Genomic DNA, 15,069 nt, shown 5'->3' on the forward strand with positions numbered 1-15,069 from the left:
TTTTTAGATGATTTTTCACAGACTGGTGAACCTCTGTCCATCTTTTCTTCTGAAAGATTCTAAAATGCTGTTTTTATACCCAGTCCTGTTAATGACCTGCAGCCAATTAACCTAATTAGTTGCTCCTCTGGCTGTTTTATTCCTACCATTTACTTTTTTAGCCTTTTGTTGCCCCTGTCCCAACATTTTTACAGATATGTTTCAGCCATTAAATTCAAAATGATCATTTTCTTTCTTTCTTCGTCTCAACATTTGATATGTTTACTATATTCCACTGTGAATAAAATATGGATTTATGAGATTTGCAGATCATTGAATTCTATTTTTATTTATATTTACACAACACCAGAACATTTTTGGAACTGGGTTTGTATAATCATGGGTAGTTGTGGTAATATCCTTGTGGGAGCATGCTGCTGATGTAAAAGATGCAGGCAACTTATTTGGTGAGTACTAGAGCATACTGTGACAGTAAAGCATGTTCCAAGGCAATACAAATACCTTATTAACACTCCCCTCAGGATTCTCCTTAGCTCTGATCAACACAGAGCGTTATATCTAATTAACATTAATATATTGTCAATGTACAAGTTAGCATCCTGAGATGATTCAGTCTTAACGTGCCTGAGGCAACAACTGGGCTGTTGAGTTGTTGTCCACACGTGGAATCAAGTGTTTATAGTTGCTCGAAGTGTTTAAATTTAAAATCAGAGGGAGGCAGGCTGTCGCAGACACAGCGTTGCACTCGGCTGAGTCCAGAAATAGTCTCATAACAGACGAATAAAAGGAGTTAAAGACTAAAATACCTGGCTGCTTCCTCAGCCGACACAGCTGGCCAGTCTCAACTGGTGTGAATAAAAGATTAAAATGGCTTGTGGTATGAAAATGGTCTCTGTCTCTCTTCCACACGCACACACACACGTCTAAGATCCTAAAGGTGCATGGGGAGTGGTGCATTTGATCTCCTTTCTCTGTCTCTATTCGTTGTTATCAAAGCTTCACAGGGAGGCTTACATGGCAGGAAAACCCACGAGACCCTTCCAGTTCCATTTTACAACTTTTTACAGTAACACTGATGTTGGGGGGCTGTTTATGAGGAGACCTTCTCTTAAATTTAGGTTTTATTCGTTTAAAATATTTCAGCACATGTGGACATCAGAGAAGATTTTTTTTATCACAATAGCCTGAGGAAGCTTGATGTTTGGAGTGAATAAAAAACCAATAATGAAACCAACATTGTATATTTACTGAGATGATGCTTTGTTAAATAAAACTAGATGCTGTTCTTTAAAAGGCATCACTAAAAGAACATTCATATGAATATAGATTAGCATTCATTTCTTATTACAAATGTATTTACTTCCCAGAGAGCCCCGTCAGACATGTGCAGGATGACAATCTCTGACCAGGAAGCCTGAGTCCTGAGGGAGATTTCACAGGATGCTGCATAGCTGCAGTAAAACATCTGAGCAGCGTCATGTTGCTCTCGAGTTGGTTCGCTGTATTTACAGTGACCCGGCACACACAGCCGATAAACACAAGTCCTTTCATAAGTGCTAAAACCAGACAGACATATGGGGAGTAGCACCAGCCAGCAGGTGAACTGTTACATTCCTGGACTGTCACCTTAAAAAAAAAAAAAAAAAAAAACCTGGCCCGACTGCTTCTGTCTTCACAGGCCGGTGGTCACATCCAGGTTCGCCCACAGATCCCCTGCTGTCACCATGTGGGGAGGCAGCAGCATGAAAGCAGCAGGTTGTAAAACATGTGACCCCTCTCTGCAGATGAACCTGACATACCTGCCAACCGCGAGCTGAGAGGTGCAGGGCACAGGTTGTATTTACACAGGTGACGGTCAGACAGCTGAAACGTGGCATTTCAGACCATCTTTTAGATCAGGGGTCTCCAATCCTGGTCCTCAGGGCCACCATCCTGCAGGTTTTACTTGTTTCTCTGCTCCATCACACCTGATTTGAATCAATGGGTGATTAACAGACTTCTGCAGAACATGAAGAGGTGATTTAACCATGAATCAGGATTGGACACCTCTGTTTTAGATCATTTAAATTGGCCCAACTTGTGTTCATGTGAGGTGAATACACTGAAGCCAGGAATTCACCAACAGAATATAAGTTAATGGCAGAAAGACAGAGGCGGATAATAATGTTTTTGCTTGTGTCTCTGTGTGTGTGTGTCTGTTAGCAAAAGATCTCATGAATTTTAATCAAACCTGCGTCAAGTAATCACTACTGATTAACTTTTAAAGTCAGCCTGATTCAAGACAGACTGACCGTAAAAACAATCAGTTTTACATTTATTGATTTAAAGTTTGGTGTGGAAGTGGCTGAGGATGATCTTCCTGTGAACGAGTCAAACTCTCGACAGTAAACGCTGCTGCTTTTCCAGATTAGGAAGGCAGAATTTCCCTTCCTGGAGAGAGCAGATAAACGGGAGTCACACAGATAACACAGAAGCTGCAGAGATGAGACACATGCATAAAACACGTGAAATGATATTGTTGTAAAGATAACAATAAAGATAAAGATAATTCTCCTCCATATCCAAATGTTATTTCACACAGGTGATATGAACAGATGAGCATTTACAATCTGGTGCAAAATAAGTTTTTATAAGAGAAGGAGAGACCATAGCATCACAGAAAAGCCTAAAAGCACTTTAAATGTACCCTAATAAATTATTATTTTATTCTAAAAATGTCGTTGTTCAAAGAAAGATTGAAAGCAGTTTGCATTTTTCTCTCACTTCAGTGCATAAAATCATCAGTAACTCAAAGATTTTATTGCTTAAAAAAATCCAAAGATCCCAAATCGTTCATCATCATGATCCCACGAGGAATTACTTCTCAAAAACATTTATCAAACACAAGAATAAAGAGTTAGATTCACAGTTATAACTGTGCTGCACAAAAAAATAAGTCTGTTTTTGTTTTTCAGAGGCAGTTTTGATTGAGAGTGTTAAAATGAATCATTTCACAGTAAAAACAAATATTAAAGTAAAACTGTCTGCAGTCTGGACTGCTTCCTGACATGTTTGGAGAGCTTTGAAAACAAAAACTTGCAACATCAACCTTACAGTATACCTAACATTGTTACTGCAAGACAAACCACACAAGATAACCCATGGCATGCCAGAATGTCTCTTCAGTGCTGTGAGACACAAAATGACAATGTTAGAAAGTGTCAGAAACAGATTTAAGTTCCTTTTGTTGGCAAGTCTAGCAGGCCTGAAATGTTGGAATGGAGGTAAATTAACAAATCAAACAAATATGACAAAACAAAACATGGAAAAATCTGGTTTAACACGATCTACAAGCAAATAAATGTCAAAACAAGAAAACATTCAAAGAACATCAGGAGTACAGCTGTGGGAGCGTGTTTTATATAAAATTACCAAATATATGAAACGAAATGCACGTTATCTGAATTTGTTTGTTAAAAATGTGTTTAGTAATATCTGTAAAACTGTAATCATTGCTGCTCTTTTTGTTTTACTCTTCAACCACGATGTTACTAAACAAACCCTTCATCACTCATCTTCTCTACTGAAGAATGATGGATGGAATTTGCCATATTTATCCGTTATTAATCAAATAAATGTTTAATAACTAATCAAAAGTTAATCGATCAAAAGTTAATTCTGCCTGAAATGTATTTTAAAATAAAGGTATGACAAAGTACCATGTTTATCAAATATGAAACACTAATGAAACTTGTTTTTGTTTTTCCTATTTGGACATGTAATACCTCTGGCATCCATCAGGGGGTGCTGCAGAACCCCATATACCCATACTTCCTCATGCCCTGCCTTGATTAGGAGTATTTTCTGTCAATATATTAAAACATACAAAAACAATGCATGAAACGTGACTGATAAAAGTGACACTATTATTTAGCTTTTAGAAAAAAAAATCACAGAAGCAAGATAAACTGATGCCTGTGTCTTTTATATTCTAAAGTAGGAAAAAAACAAGAAGCAAAAGACATCATTACATTCTATTCTCTTTAAAAAAAAGAATCAAAGCTGACTAGAAATGTGAGAATATTTCTTCTGATCCTGTTCAAATTTCTCAGAGGAACTGGATTAATTTTTAAAATCTGTTTTTATGCAACAAATACCATAATGAAACAGAACAGAATGATTTTAATCCAGGTTTATTGGCGAGACCTTCCTCAGTCGTATGACATTTCCTTTTGCTGACCAATCAAAAGGCTGGAATTTGATATGTGCAGAAGAAAGTACATGTGTCCTACCATGGGCTTTGTCAGCACATATCTATATATCAATGACAGTTTTCTATTTTTGGCTGTTGGATGGATGCATTCCATTTCTGTGGTGAACATCTCGGTTACACCGATCAAATCAAATGTAAATATAGCTTTTTGTCTGACGTATCTGTTGTCACTACACGGTCTGTGAAGGAATAACTCGTGCTCTTGGGTATAAACGGCACTGCAGTGATCACAGATAGTAAATTTCACCTGGTTCAATACAAATCAAAGGAAGCTGTATCGATGGAGATACCAGAGTCATCAGAATCGGGGTTATCCAGGGGTGATCTGAACAGAGGATGTAGGAAGTGGGAAAATTGATGTGTCCCGAGATCAATACTGAAGAGCGCTCGGATCTTAGCAGTGAAACTGAATCTCCTTGAGGCCACAGCTTCAGGGACAACGCGTGGAGACAGAGGAAGCTGCAGCATCTGAACTGGGACATGTCTGAAGCAGCTGAAACAACCTGAACAGCCTCATTGCCTTAATATCTTGGATCGATACCCATCAACACTGGGTCTCCTTAAGTGTAAAGACTAAGTACCTCATTGAGCATCAAACACAATTACATTTTGGAGACGTGCGCATTAGTGGTTTTGGAGTGGTGTCACCAAAATCAGAACTAAAAAAAAAAAAAAAAATGGATGCAGGAGATGGTTGTTTACAGATGAATGTGATCAGCATGGCTCAGCACGCTCAAACAGGACTTTTAAAACAAATAATCTGCAGCTTATTTATGTAGCTCCGATTATCAACAAAAGTCACTCCAGGGCCCCATAGAAAGAAGAAAAATGAGCTTTTTCTGTGAAAATGCAGCGTGAATGCTGAGGGACGACAAAATTGGCTGAAATTGAGTTGTAGGTAAGAGCCAAAAGAAGCAAAATAAAAGCTAAAATGTCCAAAACAACAACTTTAGTAGTTAAATGTCTAAAACTATAAACAGGAAAACAAAAGTGTAAATCTGAATTTAGACAATTAAGTGGAAAGTTTAACTAATTTATCTCAAATAAGTGTGACCAACTGCATCCGGATGTATTGCTTTGGGAAAAAATGTGAATTTAAGTATTTAATCAACCTAATAATATGCATAAAAGGAAAAGGATGGTTTATTTTTTATTTAGAAACTCACTTTAAGCACCAAATTTATCATCTATGATGCATTTTGCTGCTTTTAAGGAAGCCAAACGTTTAATCAGAATTATAAATCCTCATAAAACCTAAATGACTGAACATGTTTTTGGTAGATTGTCTTTTCTGTGTGCAGAAACATCCTCTGTCATTATTAAACAGTTTGAGCTGCTGCTGATCTGAGCTCAGCCGGGTCGCCCCCTTGTGGAAAACAAGAATCCTGTTTCCTGATGACTTCAATCATAAGATGGTGCATTATTATTAATTTTTAAATAAAAAAATAGGGATAATTCAAAAAGAAACAGGTACATAATAACCATAGCATCTGAAACTTGCTCTGGTTCAGCTGAGGCATCAGTTTGTTTTGGGCTTTCAGGCCCTGGGCAGCAAATAAACAGGTGTTTCCAATATGAAGTCCCCTTCATTTACATGCCCAAATATTGGAAACACACTTTAACGTAATGCAGTCCAGCAGAACTCTGCCACAAACCTTTAGTTTATTTGTATGCCCCTCTGATGTCATTTTATGTCTAATTATGATTGTTTTGTGGTCATTCTGCATCCGTTTGTTGGCTTTTTAGATCAGAATGAGTAATCCTTTCATGCCTTTGTGGTCTTAATTATTTACTTTTGATCATTTTGAGACACATTTTGCTCATATGTTTGTGTGCTACGTGTCTCTGAGGTCATTTCTGAGTCTCATTTTGATTGTTTTGGATGTCCTTCTCCACGTTTTTTCTACTCTTGATCAAATATTTCTGTCTTATCGTCTCCAGTTCCTTCTGCATCTCTTTATGTTTCTTCCTGGAATCCTTTTCTATTATTGGATCCTCTCAGTAATCAGTTCATAATTATATGCAAACAAAAGAGGATCTTCACCTTTAATAATACCAGTAATGTTTAATTCATTCTGTGGTGGAACATTGTCACTTCCTGTAAGGAAAAAAGGGGCACAATGAAGAGAAAATTGAATATTATTGCACATAGTTAAGACATTTTAGAGTTTTATTGCATGTTATGGTGGCATGTTTGTTCTTTTTAAATAAGCTGATAAGAAGCTTGAAGTTACCCACAGATTTGTCTGTTTATCTTCTGATATCTGTGTAAAATAAACAACAAATCAGATATTTTCAGAAAGATATTTTGTTTGTTCTGAACTTGCAGATTTATATGAAATATCTGCTTTAAACTGAAGTCTTGTTTCAGGGAGCTCTAACACATTTCTCTTAGTGTTCAATAAAGCGGTGGGTGGAGGAGCCCCCCTCCTCCCCCTCCACCCTCCTCTCCCCTCCTTCCCCNGTTGTCCCATTCTGTCTGTTCAGATGTTCTGGACTAATGCACCCCCATACCATCAGAGAGGCAGGCTGACCTCAGAACAGTTCTCCTCTTTGGTCCAGAGGAGACACATCTGTTCACATCTGGCTTCTTCTCTGCCTGATAGAGCTTTAAGCAGCACGGTGAACTGTGTTTACAGACAGTGTTCCAGAACCAGCCTTGACCTTTGACCTCAGAGGTTCCTACAGATTCTTCAGATTTGTTGATGATATTCAGACGCTTTTATTGAGGAACTTTATTCTGAAATTGTTCCTCTACTTTTAGATTGTAGAACCTCTGCCCATCTTTACTTCTGACGGATTCAGACTCTAAAATTATCTTTTTATTTACTTTTTCAGCTTTTGTTGCTGTTATTCCAACTTCATCAGGACGTGTCGCTGCCGGAAAACCTAAAATAAATCCTTCAGTTTCTTAGTTTCCGGGTTTGATTTGTTTGTTGTGAATAAAATGTGGGTTTAGAGGATTTTTGCGTTTTGCTCCTTCGGATTCGTCTCCAGGGTCCGATGGACTCGGGAAAAATCGGGTTTTTTGGGGTCTCGTGTTCGCTCCGCCCTAATCGTCCTGATGAAGGACGCGTCGAAGGCGCCGCATTCAGCCGCGACTTCCAGTTTGGTTTCGCTTCTCGTTCTTCTTCTCTACCTGCAGACATCAAAGGGAGCCGAGCAGCACCAGCGGGACGGAATCAAAGAGTTTCGCTCCTTCTTTCAGTTCTCACGGCGTCCCCCCTCCCCCCTCCTCTTCCTCCCCCCTCCTCCTCCTCCCCCTCCTGCCTCTGTATCTCTGTGTGAGAGTAGACCAACAGTGGCGGTGTTGGGAGGCTGCACCGACACTTTCATCCCGGACAGACGCGCGATGCTGCGCACTCATTGATAAAATCCGCGCTGCTGGAATGAAAATGAGCTCTCCTGCTGAGTGTCTCTCCTCCTCCTCCTCCTCCTCCTCCTGCACATAGCGCTGCATTCTCTGCTCAAAATCTGTTTTATGTGACTCCAGCAGACGAAGCAGGATGACTACTACATTATCACTGGTGATTCTGTGCGCGTTGGTAAGTCTGCAGGCTGCTGAGCTGCGATATTCTGAGTTACAGCTTCTCATGCAGCTTTTTAAATTTATTGGTTTCTGCAATGCACCCTTCAGCTGCACTGTTGTAATAAGCCTGTAATAACCCTGCAGAAACTTAGAAGTTTTCAGCGGAAATCCCCTTTTTGTAAAAGTTTTGTGACAGTTTAAGTGTTGCTGCTGTGATGTTGCCCCCATAAATGATTAATGTGGCATTTATCTGTTAAACATGCTGCTGTTTCATTAAACATTTATCGAGTTTTGTACCCAGATGAAATTATATTCAGCTAGTTATATATATATATATACACACATGCACACTCATGCCATCAAGGGGAGGAAAGTGCTGATGACATTTTCAGAGAGCTGTAAACTGGGCTGGATCCAGACATGTTCTGAACAGACAGCAGCTTTGATGCAGGCTTTATTAGCATTAATAACCAGAAGTAATTTATGTTTAATTTATATTGTAATTTGAGCAGATTTTGGGGTTTATTAGAACATTTTAAGATGCACTAGTTTTGGAAATAGATTAATTAAGTCTGTATTCAAATTAAAACTTGGATAATTTGCTTGACTTTTGCATAAAACATGAGGCTCTTTTGATAATATGGAAAAGTTAATTATGATAGATGATAACAAAGCACGGAGCAGAGGGCACATCCTTCCAGCACTCTGGTATGTCCACAGCAGCTGGTCTAATTGGGCTGCACAGCTCAGTCATCATGTGGAAAGCCCTGGATGTGAGGGGACACTCTGTTATGACAGCTGGCGTGAAGAGTGGCGGCAGTCCGTGCACTTTGGTGGAATTAAATTTAGAAATAAACTCACAAATTGACCATGAAATTGAAGGGAGTACAAACCAGGCACATCGCAGCTACGTCATGCTGTGGTTTTATGCATGTTCCTCCTGCTGGCGAGCAAAATTTGTTGCCAACTTGTGTTTTAACTGAGTGAAATTCCAGGTAGAACAACAAAGTTTAAGTCCATATTTCCCAGAACTTGTTGTCCCTGAACAGCTGTTGCAAAGCCACCTAAAAAAATGAACACAATTCCTCCCTCTTCTGCAAAGGAAACTCTGACAAAGCTAAAAATAAAAAAACGAGGCTCATGCAAAACTGTTGAGGTAAGTTGCTGCTCTACAAGGAGTGACGAGCAGCAGAAATTCATGTGCGTAGCGTGGAGCGGACTGACAGGAAGAGGGAAACGTTGAGCAAGAGAAGCAGGAATGTGAAAGCGAGAGCTGCTGGTTGCTCAGTCCATCTGTTTCTGAATGAAAGCAGCAGCAGCAGGGAGGGGAGGGCTGAGGAGAGACAAACGAGAGACAGAAAACACAAAAATGATGTCTCAGCAAACGTGAATTAAGTGCAAATGAGGTTTTACTTATTACATAATGAAAGCCACAGGACATAAAAGTGATTCAGTATAATAGTTTTCTGTCGTCCAAAACGTTGAGTTACATTTTCTTTCATTGTAAAATTTGTTGTATGAACGTCAGGAGAGGAAGCCTCAGTTCTTCTGCCAGTAAGCTGCAGTGGAAATTATATCAGAAAATAAAAACAAGAAATGAATTAAAGTTCCAGCGTTCTTTGAAGGAATGCACGTCTCCTGCTGCCTTTCATGCCACAGTTCCAGGACCATCTTACTCTGAGAAATGACAGATTTACAGCCTTTCTGGTCAAACCTTAAAACTCCCATCATGTGAAATCCATTTTCTGCTCTGTTAGTGCTTCAAGCATTTGTTTTGAAGGACTTTCATCTACTGTGCTCAATTTTTGCTGAATATCTGTAAATGTTTTGAGGTATAGTCATTTTTGTGTTGGCCAATGTCAGTTGGCTTTGGTGGCCATTTTGAATTGGGTTGGTTCCAAAAGTTAACCAGCTGCAGATGCACAGTGAAGAAATACTTTCTGAGAGTTCATACAGCATTTCTCCAGCAAACAGGCAGAGCTGAGTCCAAAATCTGAAACACAGACCTTGTTCAGTCAGTTAGTGCTCAGAGTCTGGGTTGGGGGAAGTCTCAGCTACTACCACAGCAAAATTTAGCTCAATATCTGTAAAAGTGTATGCTAAGGTTGCTTAGCTGTGGCAGCCATCTTGAATGTGACTGACTTCAAAAGTTATTCAGTTGTAGATGTGAACCCAGTGATTACTTTCTAAAAGTTTCATTTGAATTTGTTGAGTGGTTCATGACAGATTTTGCGAATGGTGTCAGGTGGGGTGGAAAATAAGGTGAACCCAGTGTGCAGACTCAATGACGAGAGCTTAAAGAAAACCAAAAACAAAAGCTGACGTGGCAGCAAAAAGCAAAACAAACTAAAGCCAAACATGAACAAAACACCAGAGACAAGACATGAGAGGACCCTGCCAATGAGTGAAAGCAGGAACAGAGGAAATGAGCAGGTTTTAAAGGCAGAGGGTAATTAGGGGAAGTGGGCACAGGTGAATGATTACAAACTAGGATCAGGTGAAGATGGGCGTGGCAGGAAAACGAGATAAACTGAGGAGAAGTGAATGACGACAGGAATGCAAAGACAAGAAAAAAAAACTGAATGAAGACAAAACTAAGCGTAAAGATAACTAAATGACAAAATACAAGAAACAATAAACCCAAACTTAAACAAACAAACAAGCATGCACACAGGCTCACCTTCACCTGTGGCTGCAGATGATAAAAACCAAACAAAATAAAGATCTTTCAGAATAACTGCATGCATATTTATGTCATACAGCTGTATGCTTTAATGGGATATGACTTTCTGTCACTAATAGCTAATATTATCATATTATAATATCATATTTACAAGCTTCTTTTAAACACATTTTAATAATTACTTTCAATAAAACAGACATTTATTTTTATTTTCAAGGGGAAAACCCCCTTTTGATGTTTTGCAAGTCAGCTTAATGTTTGAACCAGTTTTAGTCCTTATTAACGCTTGAAACTTTTTGGCACCTTCTCGCCTCTTTAAAGCTCAAGGGTAATAAAATTTGGGCCAAGGCCTGCATTTAGAGATGCACGTGTTGAGTAAAATTAGAACCGATGGAGAAGGAATGCGTCTTTTCAATAAAAAGTCCTCAGATGTGCGGAAGTCAAAGTGTGAGTTCGTGTGCGCAGGAACAGCGGCTGACATTCACAGCAGCTATCACCTTTGGACACTAATTAAGATGGGCATGTGTATAATGTTGTGCACACACAATTTTATGGTTTCTGCCTCAGCTGGTGCTTGTTTTCGGTTCAGTATTAGAGCTGATGTGCCTTTAGGGGAGCTATTAAGGCAGTTTACACGACAGCTTTGTTCAAAGTGGATCCAAAATAGGTGGAGGCGACATGATTTATGATGGATCCTGATAGTAGTTAAATTTAAGAAACAGTTTGGACACCTGGCAGTAATTTTCATCAATTTGTTTTGCTGCACATGTTAAAGACACACTGGTTCTGTTGTGAGTTGCTTTTGATTTCCTGAACCGCTCCCCCCCCCCGTGTGCCAGGTGACGTTAGTGATGGCATCCAAGACGGAGCGGGCGTTGGAAGCTGCGTGTGACTCCGGCCAATTCACCACAGGAGGGGAATGCTGTATGGAGTGTTCACCTGGAGAGGGAGTGGTGAAGGAGTGTGGCGCCACCCAGACTATCTGTGCTCAGTGTTTGGACAGTAAGTGATTATTTTTTTTTTTTATCATTTGGAGCTATTAAGATGTTCAACCAAAGTTTATACAACAAAAAAATACAAGAAAAACAAAGTAAATCACTTTCAGCACCATTTTCTTTCTGGAAAACCTGTGTTTCTGTGTGGACAAGGCCTTAATATGCTCGGTATAAAAATAAATAATAGAAAGTGTGTGAATGAGAAACAATATAAAGTGCTTTGCAGAACGTGGAAAAAAAATGCACTGTAGAAATGTGGACCACTGACCGTTTATCGTTTAACTGAACTGAAAGAAAACCCAGTAAAACAAAACTACAATAAAAGCGAAACAGTTTGAGGTCTCACAGGAAGTCTGGTGTGTTATTTAACCACTCAGCCTCCAAATAACTTTGTGAAGATTTTCGTTTTTTGTTTGGCGAGACCCAGACGTAGACCATGACGCTAAACAGGAATTCTCTGATAGACCCTGCAGGTCCTGACCCCAGACTCAGATCGAGATGAGTTCAAGGTGTGAAAGATTCTTGGTCTTTTTATGATCAGAAACCATAAAAAATAACTGTTAACCACGTTTGTCTTTGATGCAAGGCGGTTTTAATAATTTAGAAATCTTTTTCATAACAACGGCTGAAGTGAACCAACTTTTCATTTGCTTCAAGCAGTCAATTTTCCCACCAAAAATGTTAAATAAATTACAATAAGTAGTAGATTAGTAACACTAAAAATCAAATAAGAATAATTGTAATTATCAATCAGATGCAAAACAACAAAACATTTGTTGGCTTGCGTGTAAAACCACAAAGTTTGTGTAGTTTTTATTTAAGAATGCACAATAATTGGTTTAATATGTGCGTCAAACTCTAAACAAAAACTCTATCAGTGCCAAATCAAAATACTATACAACTGGGGTTTATATGTTTTATGATTGTAAGTGGGTCCAAATGCTCTGGCTGTGAACAATTAACACTCAGTCAGCGGACCAGAGCTGGGCAACATGCCAGCGTCAAACTAAACAAAAGAGACAAAACTCAGAGCAGCAAACATATATTTCATTTGGGCTTTAAAAGCAAAGCTCTGCATTGCGTCCCGGCAGTTTCTGTATGTTTGTCCTCAGTGTGCAAAGTAAACGTCACAGTGCAGGACGTGAAAGGCGCCGAGCATCGATTGGTGGCAGTAATTCACGATTCTGTGAACAAGAGCAGCTTCAAAACCAGTAACAGAACTCAGTAAAGTCAAATTAATATCCTTAAGATGAAAACGTCTGCATATGTAACAGGAAAAAAAAACACCAATTTTGTCCATTTTGGTAAACACGGGTTATTTTCTGTTTGAAGTTCTGCACATCAGGTTTGTGAAGAGCTGAGGCGATGGGTCCGGGAGTGGATTTTCTGCATCTTAAGTCCAAAAGCAAAGCAAGATGAATACTAAAACTGTAAAAATTTGAGGTGGTTGGTTTGTTGGTGTGGTTCTAACAATTTTATTTATTACCTGAAAAATAAAAACTGGGAGAGGCAGGTGTCAAAAACCTAAACCAGACCAGGGGAGTTATGTATGATGTGCAGCACTTTGTCGCAGCTTTTGCTGTTTTAAAGTGCTTTATAAATAAAGTAGTAGTCGTCGTAGTAGTAGTATGATGATCTGAGTACAGTTTTTTGCAGGGAGAGCTGATTAGTGAGTCAATGCAGCTGGGATGATTACAGGTAAACAGGGCAGCTGAGGAAAAACACAACCTGAAAATGCCAACTTTGAAACAAAATTCAGAAAAACAGACGACTAAAAATACCTAATAAACTGAAAAGACTCTGGCAAAAATAACTTACAGAAATACTCATACAGAAATTGAAAACAGGAAAACTCAAATCAAAACCAAAAATTATGATAAATACTGCAATGTCTCAAAAAACAACAGTCTAAAGCTCAATGTCAGAAAAGGTAAGGAATGAAAGGAATGAAAATCACAAAAATGGACTTCAGTGTAAGAATAAAAAAAAGATTTAAACCAGTTGCTTAAGCTTTTGCATCAACATAGTCACAAAGTAAAGAGTGAGCAGAATTGAGACATCATTAACATTCTGATATTGGAAACAGTTCCTCACGAGCATCCTGTCCTCATCTTCGCTTTAATATCAGGAGTTTCTGCTGCAACTCATTTTCTTGCAGTAAACAGTGGCAGCATCTATGTTTCCATAAAGTGGGCTGGCCCTCAGGACTGATTTAAACATTTTCTCACTTCTTCATCCCCCTCTTTTGCAAGCAAATCCCACTAACTTTTTTCATAACTCGCTCCTTCTGCTGTACTCTTCTCACCGAGTCCCCCCCCCATCCCCGCTCCTGTTGCTATGACTCATCGTCTGTACCAGCAGATAAGACGGTATTAGAAAAGCCAGGCACCAAAGGGCACGGTCTGCTCATTTATCATACATACTGTTACATCAGTGCATCTTTACTCATTTGATCCTGCTAATTAAACCATATTGAACAGCCTATTGTACTTTCAACAGTGAGCAATTATCCTCATCTGCAGAACAGAAACAGTACTCACTGCTGGTAAACACTCAACAATTAAGCTAAAATACCCAAGAGGTTGCACCCAATTTTCGATGCAAATGCATTTTCATATATTTGAATATTGTTTTAGTTACATTAGATAAAATCTTAATGTACCTGAGGCCCACAGGAGCAAAAATAAAGCTGAGCTGGATTCATATTGAATAAAGGCTCAGACAATGACCCTACCTAAAAAACTAATGCCATAAGTACATTTTCCAAAGTGCTGCAATGAATAATTAAAGAACAAAATTTGACAAAACCATTTCCTGTTTCATGGTAAATATGGGCATATCTGTATTTACCATGATCACCCCCTTAATGTCCCACTTCCTGCCGGTTAACCCCCCCTCCCGCCATGAAACCATTGCTCTTCCGATCCCAGCATCAGTAGCGCTGAAATATTTATCAGTCTCTGCCACTTTTCTCCGCTTTAAAGAAAAACAAGACCTGCCTCACTTAGTGAACCATTCGGGGAGGCATACCCTGAAACCCAGCTGAAGAAAAGAAAGCGTCGGGGGACGGTGTATAATTTAAGAGGGTGGCCAACCAGACGGTGGCTCACTGGGGATTTAGGGAGGAAGGAAAGTGGAATCACAGACGTGTCTGGTTAAGAGCTGAAACAGAGCATCGTTCCCAACTTTCAATCAGAAGGGATGAAAAACGGAAACTGAGAATTTCCTTGGCAGGTCTTTCAAGCAGAGAAAGCGTAAAAACATTGTTGTGACAGGACGCAAGAGCAAATGTTTCCTAAATTATTACTAACTTTGCAAATCATCTAAAACCAGCAGTTTCAATAAGCTGCTGAAGCAAAATTTTCTGGCGAACAACGGCAACAAACAAACAAAACAGGAACAAAAACAAGACAGACTTCAAGGAATAAACCCAAAGATAACAGGGCTGCTGAGGTTCTCATTTGTTCTATACATATTACAGGAAAAGTAAGAGTCCAAAATCATTAGTTCTTGTAGTTTATTGAAGGAATGTTCTCCTCATGGAGTTTCATTATCGGTACAGAGTTCCTCATTTTTGTCCAACACTCTAATCTGCATTAATGCAGATCTG

At 39.1% G+C, this 15,069-nt stretch overlaps 1 protein-coding gene across 1 annotated transcript in view; it reads left to right on the forward strand.

The window, feature by feature from the left end:
• The first annotated feature begins 7,530 nt into the window (after window positions 1–7,530).
• Window positions 7,531–15,069, forward strand: part of ngfra (nerve growth factor receptor a (TNFR superfamily, member 16)) — a 31,769-nt gene continuing 24,230 nt past the window's right edge. The window contains exons 1-2 of the mRNA XM_017419490.3: window positions 7,531–7,797; window positions 11,304–11,466. Of these exons, the coding sequence (XP_017274979.1) occupies window positions 7,759–7,797; window positions 11,304–11,466 (202 nt within the window). The 5' untranslated portion in view covers window positions 7,531–7,758. The remainder of the gene's footprint in view (window positions 7,798–11,303; window positions 11,467–15,069) is intronic.

Source organism: Kryptolebias marmoratus, linkage group LG12 (genome assembly GCF_001649575.2).
Source record: "Kryptolebias marmoratus isolate JLee-2015 linkage group LG12, ASM164957v2, whole genome shotgun sequence".
In the NCBI taxonomy this organism is placed as follows: Eukaryota; Metazoa; Chordata; class Actinopteri; order Cyprinodontiformes; family Rivulidae; genus Kryptolebias; species Kryptolebias marmoratus.